Genomic DNA, 22,851 nt, shown 5'->3' on the forward strand with positions numbered 1-22,851 from the left:
CTTGCTCTTAACAGAAACTTCAGATTTTCCAGGCAAAGAACGAACAAGGAAGAACAGGCGGGGGCAGAGAAGGTGGTTTGGAACTGATGTTTATTTTTAAAAGAAACAATCCAGAGATAGGGAGGGAAGGGTCCACAAAGAGATCACTGCCTCAGGAGAATTTTGCGAAGGGAGCCCGGCCCTTGAGTGCTCAGCGACTGCCAAGTGCAGAGGCCGATGCTTTCGCCCCGGGGCAGGCAAGCCAAGCGTTTGGCCTGGAAGCCATCCCATATCCTGGACATGATCCCATCTGTCCACAGGCACTGGTTGTCAGAAGTGATGGAGCACGGCATGGAATTGCAAGGCACAACCTTTTTTTGAAGGAAGAGTGACACACAGAAACATGAGTGGACAGACCCCCCCCTCACGCATCATAGCAACATCCCATCCCCCACCTCTGTTGACCAGTGGAAGCTGGTCCGTGAGGACAAGACGGGCCCAAGACATTTTGGCACCTGAGGTTAGCCAGAAAATGGCACCCCCTCCCCACCAGGGAAGAAGGGGGAGGGGGAGATCTACATCAGGAACAAGTGAGGTGGGATAAGATCCATATCTGGATCTGCTTCTTCTGTGAATCGTCTTGCCTGAGGCAGTGACCTCACCTTGCCTCATGGGTGAGCCGGTCCTGCAGGAGGGCAAATGGGGCACTGCTCCACCAACCTCATTCTGCCCTCAGCCAGCCCCCACTTGCCTGGCTTCTTACTTACATTTTGGAAAAATGAAGATCTGGATGCTGCCTCCATCCATTCTTCTTTGGTTGTTAATGAACTATAAAATTTAACATCCTATTGGGGGTCTCTGTGCCTGTCATTGGCTCTGGCGCCACCTACTGTTGGTCTCCCTGCCTCCTGCCCTACCAGTTCCGCTGCACCCCAGACATTGCAGCGGGGGGTGTGCTAGCTCTGCCTTGCCCTAATCGTGAGGACTCACGCTGCCCCACAGGGCTTTCCCATGGGGAAGCCCATAGTTCCCAACAATTCATAGTCATTCTCTTCCACTCAGGGAGATCAAATGGGGGAGAGTTTCGCCAAAGACTCCCTTGCTCTCCACACTGGAGAAAAGGGGATGAAGGAGGGAGCCCTGAGTCATGTCAAAGAGGGTGAATGGGTGGAGTCAGTGCTGCTGACCCCTCAATCCTTGCTCAGTTTAAAATATGGTTCCTGTTAAAAAATAAATTAGGGTCCAAATAGGGTTGCCATATTTCAAAAAATAAAAACCAGGACACCCCAGGACAAAGCGCCACCTTTCGGACCCCCCCTCCCCCCACATCAATTCTGCCTTTGTAATCCCGGACGTATGGCAGCCCATACGTATAACAGATAAGGAAGCACGTCTTTCATTATACCCTTTGCTGCCAATGACGTTGGCTTTTGAGCTAGACAGAGCTCTTCAGAGGGTGCATGCTTTCTGCTGGAGGGCCTGCCCCGTCTGCAAGCATATGCCCTCCTGTCCCTGGGGTCCCTCTGAAAGGGTCTGCTGGGGGCCAGGTACTTACTGTGCAGTTGCAGCCCTTGCTGTAGTCTGAACTCAGGCCTCGCTTCTGTGCAAAGGACAGCTGAGACCACGGCTCGATGAAGGAGCAGGCCGTGATCATGGCACGGTCACCTTCCAGCATGCCTGTTGGGAGGTGAAAAAACAGGTAAGACAGAAAAGTTAAGTGTAAATATGGAGGAAGAGAATATAGAGGACTTGCTCACAAGGCCTTGTCACCCCCAGACCTTGCTTTCATAACTAAAATTGTAACCTGATGAGAGGTTTGAAGGTTTATCAATAACTCCGCGCATCTTTGCAAGCATAAGCAGGGTTGTGCATAATCTGCCCTTCGGTGTGTATGTGTGTAATAAAAAAATCTTTTCCTGGACAAATGCAAATTCCATGCTCCCCAAAAATTGAATTGTGTGACCTGAGTACATAATTCATATGAGACCATTTTGTATGAGTCATTTTTTTTGCATCATTTGTTTAGTTTTGCCTGATCTATTCTGACTTTGGTAGTCATGGCTCAGGTTAGAAAGCCACGTGAGGTACTGAACCCCTTTGAGCATCTCATTCAGCCTTCCCTCTGCTTTTTGAGATTTCCGCTGTCATAACAGATCTTTAAAAATACAAGGGCTAGAAACCTGCTGCCACTGCTTCTTCTTAATTAAATGAAAGCTGATATTCTCAGTCAGTTGAATTTCATGCCCCAAATGACATTATGTGTTTTCTTGTGTTTCTTTGGAATCATGACCCATAGCTAAAGTATCCCTGGGAAGAAAAGAGATTTCACTAGTTTCCTAGGCAATCTACTCTGTTATTAAGCTGCCCTTTCAAAAAGACATGCTGTGTTTATTTATTTTGGGGGGGTTTTGGCCACTAGAGCAGAAAACATATTGTTCACATTCTTTTGTTACAAGCAGCTTTGAGGCCAGCCTAGGCAAGCGCTCACTGTGAGATAAAACTATTCCTGGGTGGTGTCATCTTTGACTGTAGGGGTGCTCACATTCTTGATTACTCATCCATTTAAAAGAACAACTCACTGACTGCACATAGAAAAATTGGCTGTTGGCGGGAGGAGGCATTCTGGCCTGCCCCAAAACTATCCATGAGATGCTGGCATCCTTTGTGCAGCAACTATTCCACCTGCCTCCATGGGAGAGCATTCAGTTGACCAATCCCGCTCCTGTATTCTGAAGAGGTGCTGTCCACATAGGAGTGCATGTCCAAAGTCTGTTTTGGGGGCCTAAGCTGGCCCACCGGTCGATTTAATCCGGGCCCTGTTGCAATATATGTCCTTGGGGTAAAATCCTTAAAAAAGCTCATCAAGTTTGGGGTTAAATCCTAGCTCAACAACTTCAATCCTATAAAAAAAGCTCAACAACTTTGGTCGGCCCTCATGCCTGTTCACTTCATCAAATCTGGCCATCTTTGAAAAAAGTTTGGGCACCCCTGAATTAAGCTGTTGGTCTAGATCAGGCCTGAGCTCTCTGACAAAAGCTGGGACTAAAATGTTCAAAATCTACAGTATAAGGGCTACTCTGGATGCCCTTTTCCTTGGGTATTCATGGTGATTTGTGCTCATGACGGTATCAGGGAGGTTACACAGGATTTCAATATGATTTGCACCTGGAAAGGTTTCAAGACTGCTTTGTTTCTGATTGGTGATTCTCCGTAACGTCCTCCTGAAATCTTGTAACTTCACAGCCTTCCACTGAAAAACCTCCCCAAACCCGTTTTTGTGAGCTCCTGTCCAGAACCCAGCGCTCCCAAGGAGGTCTTGCATGAGGCTGACTTGTTCTTCCTCTCTTCTAAGAGGGGAGCTTTGTGAGTGACACAGTCCTGGGTGTCACGAAAGCCCTGGGCTGGTTGTGGCTGGTCCAGAAAGAGGAGAAGATTCAGATGGGTGTCAAAGCAACCGCAGAACAAAACCATTCAGGATATCGCCAAACCCTTACACTGGTTGGCACTTTCTAAGAACATAAGTGGAGCCCTGCAGGATCAGGCCCATCTAGCCTAGCATCCTGTTCTCACAGAGGCCAACCAGATGCAAACCAGGCAGCAGCAGCCGCAGCTGAGCAGAAGAGTCTTCTCCCCTCCTGCACTTTCCTGCAACTGTGATTCAGAGCCTGCCAGTGGTCTGACCAGAGCCATCCTGGTTAGTAGCCACTAATGGCTTCATTCTCCATGAGTTTGTATAATTCTCCTTTAAAGCCATCTGACTTGGTGGCCGTCACAGCCTCTTCACCCCTGTATTTCCCTATTCTCTCACTCGTGGTGGTTCAAGACATTTAGACACCTGAGAGAGAAAATTCATTGGTGCCTGCTCCTGTCAAACAGCATGCAAGCGACAATTTGCTCCTTATCAGTGGGAACTTCGAACCTGCTGCCAAAGGCTTTTGTTCCTGTGACGGGGCAGGCCCTGATCCTGGAAGGGCCCTAGAGCTGTCTATCCTTCCTTGTGCAGTTTGGCAGGGGGTGCCTCTGAGCATGTGCAAAGGGTACCATAGCCACTCCCCACATATCTAGACCTCGGTGACATGGTGCTCCTCTTGACAAATCCATGCTGCCCTCAAATGACTGTGAGCAGAGTGCGCATAGGCCTGCCTTCTTTCACTCAGGGTTATTTGTGAGTTTCAATTTGCCCCAAGTGCTCCCTGGCAAAAAGACGGCGCACCATACCTGCAATGACATATTCTTCTCCTTTGAGAGGACCCTTGTGTTCATAGCCGCAGAGGCTTTCCATGGCAGGAGTGTGGAGGAAACGGACATCTTGCATCTCCTCAGGACCCTTGTACACCTGTGCAGGGGGGGGGGAGGTGGGTCAGTGACCAGGAAGGGGCCAATAGAGGGACAGGTGCAGGGACAGGACTCTTCCCGGCTCTTACAGAAGTGGGGAAGAGGTTGTAGCTCAGGCGGAGTACATGTCTTGCATTCATGATTGTTCAAGCCCCATAAATTTAACTGATGATGATGATCATCATCATCATCATCATCATCACCTTAATGCTGAAGAAGGGTCTACTGCTGAGAAGGCTCAATCTTTTGCCACCTCATGTGAGCTCAAGGGAGTAGCTGTCAGTGTGTTGCGGAGGCCTCGGGGTGCAGACAGCCTTCAGAGGCAGGGAACCTGAGGGCTGCACGCCACGAGTGGTGGGGCCAGAGGCAAAAGCATCCTTAGCCATGTACATTTTGCCTTTGTGCTGCAGGCTGTTTTCCTGCCAGACAAGCATCCTCAGAGCTCAAGGGCACCTTGCAGCCCCCCCTTCCCATCTAGTGGGTGTTGCAGGGAGTGGGAGGTGAGGATGAAAACAAAGGAAAGGGGGGGGACCCAGCAGTTCTGAGAATGCGTCCTGGGTGGCAGTCCAGAGCCTGGACAGCTGCATCTCTCTGCAAAAGCTTGCAAGGAAGAGAGGCAAAGTGCTCACTTTGCATGGGAAGTTTGTAGGCTCAGCAAAGGCAGCATCTTCAGGGAAGAGGGAAGGAGCTGCTGAGGATGAGGAACACATGACTGCTGCATTTTGTTGCTGCGTAGATCCCAGCAGGCTCGCTGGCTGTGGAATGGGATCTCCACCAGCTTGTCCTGCCCACCAGCATAAGGGCGGCTTTAGGGGATCCCACTGGCGAGTCTCTGGGTTACATTATAGTAGCGGGAGAAGCTCACCTTGGTGGTTTTGATCTCGTGTCGCATCCACCACACTGGTTCCCCTATGGAGATGTTCACCTGCTGCTTGCTGACTCCCACAAATTTACCCCGGATCACTGCAGAGGAAAAAACGGTATTGCATCACAGCTTTTCTTCCATTCTCCCCAGCTCTCCTGGCTTTTGACCTTGACTTTCATACGCCTCTCTCCCATTATGCTATACCCTAAGGAGGGATGGAATCGTGTCACCTCGGCTATGGTTTCTTCTGTGATTTGTCTGCTCTGCAGCCTCAGAGTTACACCCAGACCTGCAGCAGGGAACCCCTGGCCCTCAGATGTTGCTGCACTACAACTCCCATCTCCCCTAAGTCTTGGCTCTGCTGGCTGAGGTGGATGGGCTTTGGAGCCTGACCACATATGGAGGACACCACAGGCTCCCCTTCCTCACACTCGATTTCCCCATAAAACTACACTCTCTTTCTCTTGTAAGGGTCAGAGTTTTGAAGTCCAACTTCTAACAAGGATGCCTCCCCTTGGAGTTAAGTCAGTGATGCCCTCCATACAGACTACCTCCCATCATCTCACCTCTGACTGTGCTGGCCATCTGATATCAAAAGCCCCCTGAACACAAAAAGTGGAGAGCGGGCTGTGACCACCTGGTGTTTTTAATGTAGACATTTAGATTCTGCTCTTTCAGTGCAAAATGTGCCACTCTGAGCAGCTTACAACAATAAACTGCATTACAAACAGCAATACAAGGGCTCAATGAAGAAGGGGGCAAATTCAGCCATTAAAACCAAATTATAAAAACAAAACAAAAGCTTGCTGGAACAAGGAAGTCTTCAGTAGTTTGGGGGGGGGATCCTGGTGACGCTTTTCAGAGTTCCTAAAAAGCCACTGGACAGATTCCTGCAGCTGTGTTCATGTACTGGAGTTGTTGAAACACCACTTGCATTTTAACACTCGGCTGTAGATCATTCACATTTTTGTCATAGATCTGCTAGGAAATGCAAAGTGAGATGTAATCCTCTTTGTAGGCTCTCCCATAACCTCCCTCCAAGCAGGCTTTTGGAGGAAACTGAGCAGGAGGAGGGAGGGTGTGTGTGTGTGTGTGTGTGTGTGTGTGTGTGTGTGTGTGTGTGTGTTTTGATTGGACTGCAAGTGGAAATCCCACTCTGAGCTTCTCCCCCTAGTCCAGCCAGGGAAGCTGCTTTCTCTGTGCTGTGTTGTGAGTCTGCAACCAAAGAGGACTCAAATTACTACCGCTTTGTGATGGGCCTAGCTAGTGCTCTCCTCTGATTAGGTCCTTGGAGGGACTGTCGCTGGGGGCAGGGCATCTGCTCTGCATGCAGAAGGTTCCCGGTTCAATCCCCAGCATCTCCAGGTAGGGCTGGGAATGTCCCATCTCTGAAACCCCAGAGAGCTGCTGCCAGTCAGTGTGTAGGCAATGCTGAGCTAGATAGTGCAGTACTCTGACTTGGTATAAGGCAGCTTCCTATGTTTGCATGCAGGAGCTCCCAAAGTCAGTCTCTGGTGCCTCCAGTTTAAAAGGATCAGGGAGCAGATGATGGGGGGAAACCCTCCCTGGAAAATTGCTGCCAATCAGAGTAGACAATACTAGGCAAGGTTGGCAAATAGTCTGACCCAGTGCCTTTTTCTAGAAAAATAGGTGCTGGCACTCACCATGAAGTTGTTACAGTAAGTGTCACACTTTTTAACAACAACAAAAGAGGTGCCGGCACTGTGTCCCCTTGAGGACCCCCTGAAAAGCACTGGTCTGACTTGATAAAAGACCTGCGATTGCAATTTTTGTTACTAGTGGCATAATAATATATTGATAGCAGCTGAGATCAGGGTTTAGAACATGTAAACCAAATAAGTTCTGTTGTATTCAGTCACACTGGTGATATCTGTCTGCAATTGCCCTCCTGCTCCCCACCTCAGTGTTATATGAGTCCTGAGCCTCTTTCAATCCCAACCACTTTATTTCATTCAAGGAAAGAACAGAAATCTTAAAAATTCAAAGGGTGAATCACCTAAGGAGCCCCTTCAGAGGAAGCCCTGTGCAAGGACTTCTGCTTGCACAAAAGAGCTCCCCACTTCTCCTTGGAACTGGCTGGTGGCGGGGAGGCTGGGAGAACTGCAGAAAAGCAGACGGAAGGGACAAGAGGGGGTGTCATTCCATCTGGCTGAAGTGCTTGTGCAGATGGAAGATTTGTAATAGTGGGGCATTGCATCCCACCCCAAATTTAGAATGTGTAATAAAATAAAACAGCCCAGAATCATTTTATGTTAAAAAATCTTTTTTAAAAAGAGACAAGAAAAGAAAGAGGCACTTTTTTAAATTAGACTCTAGCCTACCAGCTAAACATGCCCATTTGCCTAATTTATTTCAGTGACAGGGTCAAAGTTTCCTGGTGACAGTTCTGGGGGGCGAAATTAATTGCCGGATTCTATACCGACTGTAGCTGAGGTACATTAGGGAAGACGTTATCGATTGTATACTGCCAGCAGGGGGCAGTGCAGGGCATATTTACTTATTATCAAGTGTGCACTATTGCAGGACTTAAAAATGCTTCTGAAGCCCTTTTAAGGGGGTGTTAGCAAGCACAAGTATTGAAACAGTTCCAGGAGCGTTTAGAGGGGATAAAACCTCAGCATACCATGATATATGACCAAGTTTCCATTTGCGCTGCCAACCTTCGGTTTGTGTGGTGTTTGGGTTCCTGCACTTCTAACAACTGCCTGGTTTGCAGAAATTTCGCATGTGAAGCTTTTTCTGGGATGGAGATGAATTGTTGGGGGAAGGTTCAATTGCCAAACTTATCCAGGTGAGGTAGCTGAAGATGAGGAAGACCCAAGAGCCCTGCTAGAATCCTCATCTTCAACATCCTCATCACCATCTTGGGGCGCTTCCAGATAACCTGTTTATTGACTCTGTGTCCTGATTTGTTTGCAGGGAGTTTAGATGACACTGGCTATTTAATGAGCAATTATTCAGAGGCTTCTGTGAGGATGTTAGATGACAATGCACCAAAGTGAGGGGGTTCTGTGCTTTCCAGCGCATTTCCTCCTCACTTTCCTACCTACAAACTTTCAACTACAACTGTGCAACCAGAATTTGCCAGTCTCCCATCTGAAAAGAATGAGAGTCTGGAAGCCCCCCTCAATCCAATTGCCCTAGGCATGCCGAGATGATGGGCGGTTCTTCTGGGTATAAGCGCTCACCACAGGGAAGTGATCCAGAGTGAAAGCATTGCTAGTGACTTCAAATCACACTCCTGAAGTCTGACTACTCAAGTGGCACTGGTATGCCATCAAACCCTTTAAATGACTGGATGCGAACACACAGGCTGTTGGTACAGGAAGGGGGGAATGTGTAGATTTGCCAACTTAGTTACTAGCCTGTTTATGCACCTATATAGTTTGTGGCCTGTCTACAGCCTAATGTAGCCTGAGACATGTTAGAGAACAATGGTCTTCCCTTTTATAAAAAATACCTTTGTATTAGGTCTACCAGGCAAGTGGCTATTTGCAACCCTGGGGCATAGTGGTGAATTTCAGTTTATGGGAGTGATGGATAGAATTCACAGAATCATGGAATCATAGAATTATAGAGCTGGAAGGGACTCCGAGGGTCATCTAGTCCAACCCCCTGCAGTGCAGGAAACTCAACTAAATCATACGTGGCAGATGACCAGCCCACCTCTGCTTAAGAACCTCCCAGGAAGGAGAGTCCACCACCTCTTGTGGGAATCTGTTCCACTGTCAAACATCTAGGACAGAGGCAGACGACCACATTACCTCATGGACAACCTTCTTGGGGGCTGCATGACCTAGTGGTAGGAGGGACTAGAGGTAAAAGTGGGCGGGGCTTGCCTTTTTACAGTAGGTTGCATTCACACACTTCTAGCCAGGCAAGCAAGAGGCATTACGACTGTTTAAGGAAACAGAATAGCCAGGCAAAAACATGTGAGGAATACGTGGAGCAGGACAAATGAGGAGTGTGGTCCTGGGAAGAGTCCAGAGGGCTGACGAGGGCCACATTCAATGCCTGAGCATGAGCCCCCCCCCAATGCAGGGACAAGGAAGAGCATTAGCAGTCAAAGGGGAAGCTGTGCCCCAAAGGGCAGAGGAAGTCAGACAGTGCCCAGAGGAGGGCAGTGCATGGACGTAGCAGCGTCCAGAGACTCACCAACATCAGCATAGCAGTATGCGGATTGGGGGTGCCGGGGGGCACAGGAGCAGGCTGCAGTTGGATCCCCCAGCAGAACCAGAAGGAGGAAGCTGGCCGTCAGGAACCCACACACTTTAGAGGTGTCCATTTTTAACCCAAGGAGAGAAGTGACTCAGTCGTGACCTGGAAGGCACAGAGAGAGTTAGAGAGAGAGAGAGTTGTTTCAGGAGAGGGACCTTCAGAAAAAGGGGTGGGAACATCATCCACAGAGTAGCACCTGCAAGGCAGTTCTCTAACCCTGGCTGAACAAAGCTCTTTGTGTCCCGGTTTTGTGGGTTGGGCAGGATCGAAAATCAGGGGTGGGAGGAGAGAAGGATCACTTGGCATGGGGAGCAGTGGCGTAGCGTGGGTTGTCAGCACCCGGGCAAGGCAAGTAATTTGCGCCCCCTAACCCGTGGATTTGCGCCCCCTAACCCTAACCCCCAGATGTTGCGCCCGGTGCGGCCGGCCCCCCCTGCACCCCCCACGCTACGCCACTGATGGGGAGAGGCGGGAAGGACCCCAGGGGCAGCTCCCTCCACCCTGGGTGGGTGCCACCCAAGCTGTGCAGTGGATTCCTCTCCCTATGGGGACACCCCCCACCCGGGCTGGGGCAGTGGGTTGAAAGGGGGAAGCCTTAGCAGGAAGGGCAGTCAAGCGCCTGAGATTCCTGGGCCAGCGTAGGAAACTGCCGGGAGGAACCGGGGCCGGCAGAAGAGGGCGCCTTGGGAATCCGCAGACGCGCGTCGGCTTCCTTCCCCCACAGGTCTGGGGGCTGAGGGGTCTTTCTGCCAGGGGCCCTTCGCTCACCTTGCTCTCTGCCGCTGCTCTCTGGCCGTGCGCTGCCCGTTCAGCCTGCAGCTCCTGGGCTTTCGGGCTGGTATTTAAGGCTCGCCCCACTTTCCCTCGCCTCTCCTCCCCCTGCCTGGGCTGCCAAATGGGCGTGACAGCAGCAGCAGCCGCCTGTGGTTTTGAGCGAGCCAGGCCAGGGTGGAGCGCCTCTTGCCTCAAGAATCTTCCTTCAGGGAGAGACGGGGAAGGCGGAGGGAGCCGCTGCAGCCCCCACCCCCCACCCCACCCCCACCCCAAAAAAAAGGGTGAGCGGAAGTTTGGGATTACTCGCTTAATTGAAAGAAAGTGATGGTGGTTGTTTCGACGGCTGGCTTCTAAGACGCGCATCCCTCTGGAGCTCCCCGAGTGTTACTCTTGTACTCTGGACTAGACTCTTTCCTTCTCGGTTTGATCACTGAAATTTCCTCCTTCGTTCTTCCGGTTTACAGTGTGTTGGTAACTACCTTCGTGTCACAGAAATTGGCATACTGAATAAGTGAGATAGAATCATAGAACTGTAGAGTTGAAAGGGACCCTGAGGATCATCTAATTCCAGAGTCCAACCCCTTGAATTAGCAGGAATATGCTGCTGTCCCGTGCAAGGATCAATCCTGCAAACTTGGATTATCCGCACCAGGCTCTAACCAACTGAGCTATCCATGCAGATGGCATTTCTTACTGAACGAATCAGTCTGTGATTTTTAAGTCTGGGCAAGCTTCTGAGTTTCACAGAACTTCTCTTTTGGTAAAATAAGCATTCCGATGACAGGAGATTGCAGGAAGCAATTCATAAGGGAGTGAGGCAGATTTCTGCACCTCTTGGAGACTCTGAAAGCTCCGTTTGCCTCCTCCTCCTCCTCCTCCTCCTCTTAATTAACTGCCTTTCGCATATATGTCTCAGGGCGATGTACATAGTATAGCAAAAACAGCAGAGAAAATAACTGCAGGTGAACTGAAACACAATAAAAGGAGACAACCATGGCAGAGACAACCATTCACCCAGTTGGGAAAGCTGGTCAGAACAGAAATGGGGTAGTTTGGAAAATAACTTGGCTACAAGATGAGCTTTTGCACGGAAACAAGCCAGGAGCTCCGGGTGCAAGTCTGGCAACATGCAAATGGGCTTTTTCAGGGTGTTCCTTGCTTTGGAGTGCTTTCCCCAGGGAGGCTTGCCTGCTGCAACCTTTATTTTTAGTTGCCAGGCCCTTAAGAATTTCAAGTCCTTGTGGCCTCCTTTAGTGGGGCAGGCTCTCTAAGTTATGTCTTTTAATTGTATAGTTGTGGGGTTCTTTAAGGTTTTCATTGGGTTTTTTGTAATTAGTTTTAGAGTTTATATTGTGTTTGTAAGTTGCTTTAGGTCACTTGTGGGAAGAGTGACTACTAAATATTATTATCAGTAATAATAAGTCTTAAGATGTTTCTGGAAAGTGCAGAAGAGTGTTGAAGAGCCCTGTGAAAATAATTCTATGCAAACACAAAAACTTCCACCTCCTTTGAGCTCCTAGCTTTCTTCAGGGCCAAAGGTCACACTGGCAGCTAAGTTCATTTCCAAACCACCCCATGACGTCTCCTCACCTCTGCTACTCCTCTTCTGCTGTCTCTCAGGATGAGCCTCAAGACTATCCCTGATCAAGCTGGAATGTGTGTGCAACTTCTGTGCCATTCATAGAACCTCACAAGCATGTCTTTTCAAGTTAGCTAAGGTCACAGCTACACCTACCTTTGAATCCCTCTTATACCACTTTAGCAATCGTGGCTTCCCTCAAAGAATGCTGGGAACTGTAGTTTGTTAAGGGTGCTGGAAATTGTAGCCTCGTGAGGGGTCTCCTAACAACTCTCAGTACCCTTAACAAACTTCAGTTCCCAGCATTCTTTGGGGGAAGGCAGGACTCTCTCTCTCTCTCTCTCTCTCTCTCTCTCTCTCTCTCTCCCTCCCTCCCTCCCTCCCTCCCCCTCTCCCTCTCCCTCTCCCTCTCCCTCTCTCCCTGTGTGTGTGTGTGTTTATTGCAGGTATATTCTGCAACACGTAATTGACTCAATATTAGTGCATTAATGATAGATGGCTTTCTGACTGCACATCATTCCGCTCTGTTATTTGTCCTATGATGTTCTCCAAATGTTACTGTGTTACTGCTGTTTGGAGGCGCCCTCTTAGTGCAGCAAAAGTGGGACAAAAAATAAACCGGCATTTTTGTGGTATAAAAAGGTGACAGGATTTTAGCAGGAAGTGACGGGGCATGCACCAAATAGAAATGAAGCGGTGTGATCACCTGAAACATTTGCAGGTGTAAATGATAATGGAAATGTGATTGTGTATAATCTCCCCAATAATGTTTTGATATGTGAAATTAAAAGGACTTTGCATTGTTTTGTAAGACGCCTTGGGAATCCTGTTGGAACCTGAAAGTGCAGGATGCTAATTGCTGTAGAAATAATATGAAAAAGTGGTGCTTGCGTAGCTATCCCTGACCTTGGTTTGGCCTCAGTGATGGCTCAAGACTAAGTTCCTCTACAGCACATGTTGCTGCTACTGACTTTCGTGTTCCCCCACTCCTGGTGCTGAGCTCAAGGACCACGCAGAAGGTCACCGGGTGGCTCATACAATTGCACACTGGTGTGTGACTCAGGAAAGGGGATCCTAGGTCTTTTCTTCACCACTGCTCAGAAGTACAACTCAGCAAATAAAGAGCCCTGAATGTTGCTCCATTAGAGTGTGGGGATTCTGGGGTCACGTTTCCTATCTTGGCTCCAAAGTTGGGTGCAAACCTTCCAGTCTCACCTGCTTTCCAAGACCAGGACTAGAAGATCTGGTTGTAGGAAACTGAACGGGCAGGCCTGGGCAAATGAACTTGGCAAGAGTTCTCCTTCAATATGCAGACATTTCTGCTGCAAACACGGAGGCTCAGTATGGATGCTGCCCAGTCTTCTAACCACAGCTAGGAAAGTGAGATCACCCTGAGGGCATTGGTACTACTCCCGCTTCCAACGCTCCCCTCCATTTCCAGAGCTACCCATGGGTAGCATTGCTGGTTTTTTCCTAAATGTGGTTTGTTCAAAACTACAACATGGAGGTTAAGCATGGTTCTCAAGCTGCAGTGCAAACCTAGCAATAACCACTGTTTGCACCAAAAATAAAAAAGAGTGTGGAATTAATTTGCAAGAGTGAAGGGTGCATGAGAAGTGTGAAGGTCCCCAATGTTCTAGTTTCATGGTTTTAAGAGATTGGGCAGCAGACACTGAGATCTTGCTGCGAGGGCCTTCTGGCGGTTCCCTCACTGACAGAAGTGAGGTTACAAGGGTGACAAGAACAACCTCTTCATCCATGGACTACACAGATGACACAGCCTAAGGTGCACTCCATCCTGCCGTGAGCTTGTGGTGGTTCCAACTGGGTGAAGTGGGGGATGGCACAGAATGTTCTGCTCGAGGAACAAAGAAAACAGACTGTTTGCAGTCCAGCTTGTGTGAAGGGGGGAAGATCTGTCCTCTTGGCTGGAATTCAAACTCACCGGCCAGTTCTTTGGATTGTAGGTATCTACTAGTCACAAATTTTCCAGCATGTCTCTGGGATCTAATGGGCCAAAGTAGACTGGGTTTGGAAAAAGAGCCACCTGTGTTCTATTTCTATCCTGTGTGTCTCCATGGTTTGAGGAGAGAAAGGTCAGGAGGAAGGCTGTGGTCAAAGAAACGGCTGAATGAAAAGGGAAAGTGAGATTTTCCATTCATCACCAGCAGGAAATTAGGCAGTGTTTTTGTTTATGTTTGATTTGCAGTGTTTAAGGATGAGTAAAAGTTATTGGGAAAGTGAGATAGGCAGGGAAGGCCCCTGGTGATGGAGCATCATCAGCTCCCTCCTGCTTCCTCACTCCCCATCCCTCCAGGGCTTCTGTCTCCTGCCTGGTTTGCCCCCATTTCTCTTTTGCAAAGCCCCCTCAGGGCATCAGGAGTCAGGGAGGAGCTGTGACTTAAGGGGAACAGAATGGGAACCAAAAGGTGAAGGTCAGGAAGGAGGAGGAGGAGGAGGAGGATAATGGGCCCACACAGTGACTGTTGAATGGGTGGGGCAGAAGCTGAGTGATGTGTGTCGTGCCTCAGGCCATACTGCATATTTTCGCAATTCTCATCCTCTCACCCTACTCTGGTCTTACATCATGGTTATCATTAATAATGAGGAGATACTTTGCATCTATACAACATTTTAAGGGGGTTGACAACACCTTACACCCACCAACTTAGTAGGCTTAACAACTATTTTTTAAGGAAGACTAGTATCATCCCTGGGACGTGTGTGGCACTGTGGGTTAAACCACAGAGCCAAGGGCTTGCCGATCAGAAGGTCAGTGGTTTGAATCCCCACAATGACGGGGTGAGCTCCCATTGCTCGGTCCCTGCTCCTGCCAACCTAGCAGTTCAAAAGCATGTCAAAGTGCAAGTAGATCAACAGGTACCGCTCTGGCGGGAAGGTAAACGGCATTTCCGTGCGCTGCTCTGGTTCGCCAGAAGTGGCTTAGTCATGCTGGCCACAGTCAAGCTGTACGCCGGCTCCCTCGGCCAATAAAGCGAGATGAGCGCTGCAACCCCAGAGTCGGCCACGACTGGACCTAATGGTCAGGGGTCCCTTTACCTTTACCTTTATAGTATCATCCCTCTATTGCAGATGCAGGAAATGGAGGCCAGGAGAGGAGCCGTTTGTTTAAGGCTGGTAGCTACCATGTTCATGGTGAGCTCATGTCTGTGGTGAGACTTGGGAGCAGTTAAGGACCCCCCCTGCAAGTGAAGACAGGCTCTGGCAGTTTGGGCAGACAGGACTGATCGTGGGTCCACCAGTCAAGAAGGTGGTTTCTGCCCAGGCTGTAGAGGGATGTGAGGGGCGGGTGCGGCTCATCACCTGAGAAGGAAGCCCATCTAGGAGAAGAAAAACTCTGATCTTAGACCTCTGCTGCCTTGTGGGATATCTTTGGGGTAATAAAATGCTAAGAAGTAAACCCTGCACAAATCCAGAGTGGAGTCCCTGAGGTGGTTGGATTGTGCTTTGGCTGCCTCCTCTCAGCAACTCCTGCAGTCAAAGCAAGTGACAAACATCTTGCTCTGCTTTCCTTTGGCCCACAGCAGCAAGACTGGGGGGGGGGTCTTGTTGTCTGGCCAGCCCAGAACCTCCAGACACATGGCCCAGGCGAAGGTGACTTCGGTGCTGCTAATAAAGTGGTTTGACTTCACTCCCAAAGACGCACTCCATTCTCTCTTGAGAAAGACGCATACCAACAATATATTGGTATAACTATACAAGTATATACATGTGACATATACAATGTACACAAATGTTCTCTGTAACATGCTCATTGGCCTCTTCTTCCAGACTGTTTTCAAAAATGTCGGTTTGCAGCCAGATGCCTGTCAGTTTGAGGGGCTTTGCCAGTGATTGTCATGACAACCAACAGAGGCCCTGCAGGGAACTGGTTGAGTTCCCTCCCTGCATTCCTTCCATGTCCCTGCCTGGAGGGTTGCGGCTGCCACCAGGGAGAAGGAGGTTTCTCTCTGGTGGCCCTCAGGCCCACTGAGAAGCTGGTCCCTCCAACATTACATGTTTTTAAGTGTGTTTTGAAAAACGTCATTCATTGTTTAAGAACTATCTTTTCTAAAACAAAGTCTCTCAGTGCCACAGGTTTTAAATGATTGAACTGTTTTGCAAATACTGCTTCTATGCTGCTGCTTTATTTTATTTTTAGGTAAATTGACTTAGATATTCACAAACTGTATGGTGTTTCATTATGTTTTTTAAAATAATAATAATAATAATTCATTAGTCTCTTGAGTTGCCTTGTGAGGGATATGAATGCTAATGCTAAGAATTCTAATTCATAGGCCACCTGGTGATGGGAGGCACCTCCTAGGCTACTTGATAGTGCAGAAGTCTAGCGGTTCCAACCTGCTTCCCACATTCAGCCCTAACAGGCTCACTAGTTCCTGCCCTCTGCTGACTTCATCCGTGAGAGCTTGGGGTGCCATCCCTTGAAATCTCAGCTGGAGCAACGGCTGGCTCACGAGTGACCATCAGGGCTTTGGGATGCCTGTTGAGTGAGCTGTCTCCACTCCTCCTTTAGCTACGTCCCATCATGTTATGCTCCGTCTCCATCCATATAATGTGTGGTGTAGTGGTTAGAGTGTTGGACTAGGACCTGGGTTCAAATCCCACTCAGTCATGAAACTGGCTAGGTGACCTTGGGTGAGTTACCAGCCTCCCTCACAGGGCTGTTGTGAAGATAAAACGGGGAGTGGGAAAACCATGTGTACCATCTGAACTCCTTTGTGGAAAGGAGATAGAATCATCATCACCATCATTCATAGTAGTAAAAGAACATAACAGCAGGTGAAAAGCCCTGCTGGGTCAGACTAGTTCCCTACTTCTCACCCCAAGGCAGGAGGCGAATGCGAGATCCCTTCTCTCTCTGCTGCTTCTTCCCCAGAGACTGGTGGTCAGTGACGCGCTGCCTTGATCTAGGAGGCGGCCTGTAGCCAGCATGACTAGTAGCCTTTTGTAAGAGCAAGTCTCCTTCCTCCATGAGTTGTCTGGTCTCCCTTGAAAGCCATCTAAGCTTGTGGCCATCCCCACTTCCTCTGGGCACCAAATCCCACAAGCTGGTTAATGCCTTATATGGAGGGGTGACTACATTCATGCCTCCCAAATCTGTTGCCAAATCAGTTTCTAGTATTATGGGAGAAGGACCATTCTATCTCTGCCTGCTTCCTTCCTTCACATATCATGTTTATCATATCTCCCCACCTCATTGCACACACACCCATAAACTAAAAATCCCCAAACCCTTTCATATGCAGAAAATTCTCTTCCAACCCTGTGGATTATTTGCCATTTGCTGTACCTTTCACTTCTTTTTGCTATCCTTTCTAAAGCAGGAGAGACAAACAGAATTAAAAATGGAACTGCTCCTCAGATCTCTATAAGGACATTATAATGCTGCCTGTCTTATTTTCAAGTTACACATGTTATGAATGTACATTTCAGGAAATGCAATGCCTTTGCATTCCCCTGCGTGGATGCTTTTGCTGACGCAGTGCTGCAACCCACGCCCACGGATGGTGCAGGCAGTGACCTTGTGTCTTTGCAGCAGTCAGTGCTGCTTCCCTGGACTGTGGTCGAGAGAGAACTGTGCAGTTATCCCTCTATGTCCAGTGGGACCTGTGATTCTTGAGCATCAACCCCACTGCACAGCAACACGCTTTCGAAAAAAATTTTTTTTGGGGGGGGTCCAAAGCAGCATGTGATGTGCATGAATGCATCTGTTGTTCAAGGGGTAGGGAGAAGTGGCATGTCTCACTGACTCTTGACCAAAGCTGTTTTCTTTTCTTTTTTTAATTGCTTTATTAGTTTTAAAAAGAAAAAACAGTCAACAAACGAAAAACCAAAGGGTAATACAAATTACTAAAAGTAAATAGATTTCTTACAACACAGTTTCTATTATGACTGCCAGTCACACCATCAAAGGACCAGAGCTGTTTTCTAGAGTCCACAGTGACTCATAGGAGCCTGCCTGATGGGCTCTCCCTGATCCAGGGCCCCGGGAGGGATGGAAAGGACCCTACATCAGCTTCGATGAAGCACCCTTCCTTTCCACTTCAAGAACTCATGGGCTTCTTTTGTAACTTAAGGCTCTGTTTATTATATTTTTGGTCTGCCTTACAAATGGGCCCCTTGGGGAAGTCAAAGGAAGGGGCCATCTTCCCTCCCCATCTCCATATTTCTGACTTTATGTGATGTGTTTCATCGTTACAGAATAAGAACAACAAAATGTTCTTGGTGCGCTTAAAGGCTTTCACTATTTTTGATGGGATTCGGGGCTCATTCATACTCACTTTTTGCTCTGTGCTTTCTAAGCAGAGGTCCACACTTTCAAGCTCAGTGTCAGAGTGCTTTTTTAGTCTTCGTCGCCCCCCCCCCATTCTTTCCCCAGGAAATCCTGCTCTTTAGTGCTGAATGAGATCAAACACCTATTTGGGGTTTCAGTGAACTGCCAGTTGTTCCGATTTAGCGATAAAGAGCAGGTTTTTGAGGGGAAAGCACCGGGGTAAAACAAAAACAGCAAATAAACAAAACCCGCGTGGACATGGAACTTTAAAGCACAGACGTGTGCCTAGAAACGCAGCCCCAAAGGAAGTCTGCCTGAGCCCTTTGTCACCTGCTGGCAAATGCAAGTTGCACAATTAGATTTGATTGAGGGGTCTTGTGTTTGCCCCAAAGATCAGACTTTTTGCAGTAATAAAAGTGACAGGAAAATGTGCTGGGACATGTGGGGTACCATTAGGAACATGAGAAGAACCCAGCTGGATCAGGCCAATGGCCCATCTAGCCCAGGATTCTGGTCCTCAGAGTGGCTGTGGGAAGCCTGCAGGCAGGATCTAAGCACTTGCTGGATTTGATGCAACATCATCTCACCTCCCTGCAAGCAAATCAGAATGGATGATCACTTTAAATAGCCAACACCTTCCATTCCCCCTGCAAAACAAATTAGTACATATGCTCAGTAAACAAGTGGCCTGGAAGTGTTGTTAAAATATGTTAGTGTGGGGTGGTGGTTGTTTTTCTGCAATTTAAACCCTGGTTTGAGCCATGCTGTGAATCCCCCTGCTACCAAAATATCCAGACTTCTTCCCCGCTCCCTGTCCTGCTTTATTAGCTTTGGGTCGGCAATTGCTTGAATACATGACCTAGATTTTATGGAAAACCTGAGTAGAATGAACTGCATTGATTCCTGGAGAAAACAGCTAATATGGACTGGAGGGATTGGAGGTGCTCAGCTGACAGGAGGCTCATGACTGGAGAATGCCGTCTCAGGACCAGTGATGATGAGCGGCCCTTGCCAGTCTAGGATCCCTGCGCTTGCAAGATGAATGGATTGCCTCCTGGGGTCATTTATTTATTTAGGCATGAGCACCTGCTCATTTTTATATGACAAAAGTGAAATAATTAGAGTTTTACTTCCAGTGTGATGTAGTGGTTAGTGTGCTGGACTAGAATACTGGTGGTAGGTGCAAGAAAACAACAGCAACAGCGGCAGCAGTAAGCAAATTAAACTACTACTGTACTGCTCTAGTAGTAGTAGTTTACCATACTTAAAAAAGATATTTTAGTATTTCAATTACTGTTATTGCTACTAATCCTATTTAATAGCTGTTGTACAGAATTGCACCTCATCACTGGATGAGGCATCGCTGTGCATTTTTGTGTGGGTGTTCTACTGCTCCACCCTAGAGCTGGCTGCAGGTTTTGCTCTGGGCAAAAAAAGATTTGGCCTTTAGTCATTTCTGGACTGTGTCATTTCCGATGCAGCTCTAGGACTTTGAGCAGGAAGCTGCCTGCCCCTGGTTCTTCAGGCTCTGAGATGTAAACCTTGCTTTGGCCTTCAAGATCTTGTTAATTAAGGCGCATAAACTCTTTCTAAGAAGTTGTAAAAGCCAAAGCCTGGCCTGCTATCCAGTTGCAACAGTACATCACGAAACTCATATAAATGACTCAGAGTACCCAGGGAATACCATTTTGGATTGCGCCAGGTGTGGTGTTGTGCTGACGTAAAAGTGTAATGGAGAGCTTTGTTTCTGCAAGTGTCATTTGACATCTAGGGCCTGGTTTCTCTCCCCCCCCCCAGTTCATATTTATTGGTTTTTAACAACAGAATTGCTTTCTAAATGGAAGATCACAGTATAAAGTTTCAGTTTCTTGTTGATGTACATGTGTTTCTAAATCATAATAAAGAAAAACAAATATATATTCTTAATCATTTGACTCATTAATATTCTAATTACTTCTGAATTCCCACCCCTTCTTACTTGGATCCTTTATTGGTAACCAATTTTTCACTACTTTTTGATGTTTCTCATTTACAAGAGTTAATCTAAACCAGTCAAAAAAATTAATCCTCCACAGTGGTCTTTCAGGTATTGTTTAAATATATTCCAGTCTTTTCTAAATTTTTGTTTCACTTGATCCCTTCTCTGTCCTGTCAGTTTATCCATCTCAGCGTATTCCATCAGTCTAATCAGCCAATCTTTTTTTGATGGTATCATCTCACTTTTCCAATTCTGTGCAATCTAAACTCTTGCTGCCATGGTAGCGTACATAAATAATTTATTTAAATTTCATGGAATTTCACTCCCAATAATCCCTAAAAGAAATGCCCCGGGTTTTTTAGGAAATGAAATTTTGAGTATCTTTTTCAACTTGTTATAGACTGAATCCCAAAATTCCCTCATTCTTGTACAGGTTCACTAGACATGGTACATCCCACCACCTCCTTACACTTCCAACACTGGTCTGAATTATTTTTGTACATTATCGCTAATTTCCTCGGTGTTGTATGCCAGCGATAGAAGACCTTCATGTAGTTTTCCTTAATAAAATAACATGCTGTGAACTTAAGGTGTTCCCTCCACAATTTTTGCCATTCTGAGTTGTATGTTATGACCTAAATCTCTTGCCCACTTTATCATGGCTGATTTTACCTCCTCGTCCTTCACTGGCCATTCTAATAAGATTTTATACATTTTGGACAATATTTTCTCATCGTTATATATCAAATCTCTTTCGAACATTGGAAGTTCTTTGCTAAAACCCTTTTTGTCTTGTTTTTGATGGTACTGGAACCAATTGTTGATTCTACTTTTTATTTCTTCAAATTTTTTGTTTTAATTGGTTGCCTTCTTCACAAAGAATGTCTTTATATGTAACCCAATCATTCATCATGTTGACCTTTTTTACTGTCATGGCTTCCATTGGTGACAACCACCAGGGTCTGTTTTGTTCCATGATACCCTTGTTTTTTCTCCAGACAGCATACAGAGTGAAGTGCTTCTTATTACATGATTCATAAAATCTCTGTTGGCTCTCACCTTGTCATAGCATAAGTAAGTGTGCCAGCCAAAATGATTATTAAAGCCCTCTAGATCTAATATTTCAGTGTTTTTCAATACTAGCCATTCCTTGGTCCAAGATAGGCATGCGGCTTCATAATGCAACTCAAGATTTGGCAGTGCAAAGCCTCCTCTTTCTCTACTGTCTGTCAAAAGTTTATAATTTATTCTCGGCCTTTTGCCCTGCCAAATGAATCTTGTTACGTCTTTCTGCCAGGTCTTAAAATGTCTTGCACTGTCCACTACTAGGATGACTTGGAATAAGAAAAGTATTTTAGGCAACACATTTATTTTTATTGTGGAGATCCTACCCCAAAATGATAATCTTAACCTGTCCCACATTTCCAAATTTCTTTTTATCTCCTTCCAAGTTGGTATATAGTTGTCTTTATATAGATTAATGTTCTTTGCCGAAATCCAAATTCTTAAATATTTTATTCTCTTACTAGTTGTCAGTCCTGTAAGGTGTTGTAGTTTTCATCTATCCTCTTCTCTCATATTTTTGACTAACATTTTGGTTTTTTTCTTTATTAAGTTTAAAGCCTGCAACTAGCCCAAATTCTGTAATCTTTTCTATCACTATTGGCACACTTTCTTTTGGGTCTTCCATAGTTATAGTCAGGTCGTTGGCAAGGCTTTTACTTTGAAAGTCTTATTTCTGACAACTATACCCTTTTTGTTCTTTTCTTTTCTAATGTTCATATTCAAAACTACCAACACCAGTATGAATAACAGAGGGGATGAAGGACACCCCTGTCGTGTACCTCTCTTAATATTACAGTTTTCTGTTAGGCTATTATTTATAACTAATTTAGCTCTTTGTTGCGAATATATTGCATTTATACCTTTATAGAAATTTTCTCCCACTCCTATCATCTCTAATGTGTTTTTTTCCATAAACTTCCAGGAGACGTTGTCAAATGCCTTCTCTGCATCAATAAACAGCAATGCTGCCTGTTTTTCATTTCTGACTTCCAGATACTCTAGAGTATCTGTTACATATCTTATATTATTTTTCATATGATGTCCTGGAAGAAATCCTGCTTCGTCCGCATGAATATAGTCTTTGAGTATGCATTTCAATCTATTTGCTAGAATATCTGCAAATATTTTATAGTCGTTATTAAGAAGAGATATAGGTTGGTGGTTCTTCACTGATGTTGGATCTGTTCCCTTAGGAATCAGGGTTATGTAGGCCTCCTCCCATGATTCTGGTAGTTTGCCTTTATTTAGAATGTTATTCGCTACAGTTCAAGAAGGAAACTGACAAACTGGAACGTGTCCAGAGGAGGGCAACCAAAATGGTCAAAGGCCTGGAAACGATGCCTTATGAGGAACAGCTAAGGGAGCTGGGCATGTTTAGCCTGGAGAAGAGGAGGTTAAGGGGTGATATGATAGCCATGTTCAAATATATAAAAGGATGTCATATAGAGGAGGGAGAAAGGTTGTTTTCTGCTGTTCCAGAGAAGCGGACACGGAGCAATGGATCCAAACTACAAGAAAGAAGATTCCACCTAAGCATCAGGAAGAACTTCCTGACAGTAAGAGCTGTTCGACAGTGGAATTTGCTGCCAAGGCATGTGGTGGAGTCTCCTACTTTGGAGGTCTTTAAGCAGAGGCTTGACAACCATATGTCAGGAGTGCTCTGATGGTGTTTCCTGCTTGGCAGGGGGTTGGACTCGATGGCCCTTGTGGTCTCTTCCAACTCTATGATTCTATGATTC

General features: G+C 46.8%; 2 protein-coding genes across 4 annotated transcripts in view; one reads left to right on the forward strand and one right to left on the reverse strand.

Moving 5' to 3' along the window:
* Nucleotides 1-22,851, forward strand: part of SYN1 (synapsin I) — an 89,602-nt gene that overhangs the window by 36,606 nt on the left and 30,145 nt on the right. The gene's annotated exons all lie outside the window — the stretch shown is intronic.
* TIMP1 (TIMP metallopeptidase inhibitor 1) lies at nucleotides 74-10,329 on the reverse strand. Its single transcript, XM_082205911.1, has 6 exons — nucleotides 10,187-10,329; nucleotides 9,356-9,520; nucleotides 5,180-5,277; nucleotides 4,198-4,315; nucleotides 1,535-1,656; nucleotides 74-350 (listed from the first exon to the last, which is right to left on the reverse strand). The coding sequence occupies exons 2-6, from the start codon at nucleotides 9,483-9,485 to the stop codon at nucleotides 144-146; spliced, it is 675 nt and encodes a 224-aa protein (XP_082062037.1). The 5' UTR covers nucleotides 9,486-9,520; nucleotides 10,187-10,329; the 3' UTR covers nucleotides 74-143.

The sequence above is a fragment of the Podarcis vaucheri genome, assembly GCF_965113315.1.
Source record: "Podarcis vaucheri genome assembly, chromosome: 17".
Taxonomy (NCBI): Eukaryota; Metazoa; Chordata; class Lepidosauria; order Squamata; family Lacertidae; genus Podarcis; species Podarcis vaucheri.

Excerpts from the sequence above, each read along its gene's own strand:
- TIMP1 (XM_082205911.1), bottom strand. The coding sequence starts at position 9,485 with ATGGACACCTCTAAAGTGTGTGGGTTCCTGACGGCCAGCTTCCTCCTT. Across the intron at positions 4,316-5,179 it reads ACGAGATCAAAACCACCAAG|GTGTACAAGGGTCCTGAGGA; the intron begins GTGAGCTTCTCC and ends CCCCCTGCACAG. Across the intron at positions 1,657-4,197 it reads AGAAGAATATGTCATTGCAG|GCATGCTGGAAGGTGACCGT; the intron begins GTATGGTGCGCC and ends ACCTCCCAACAG.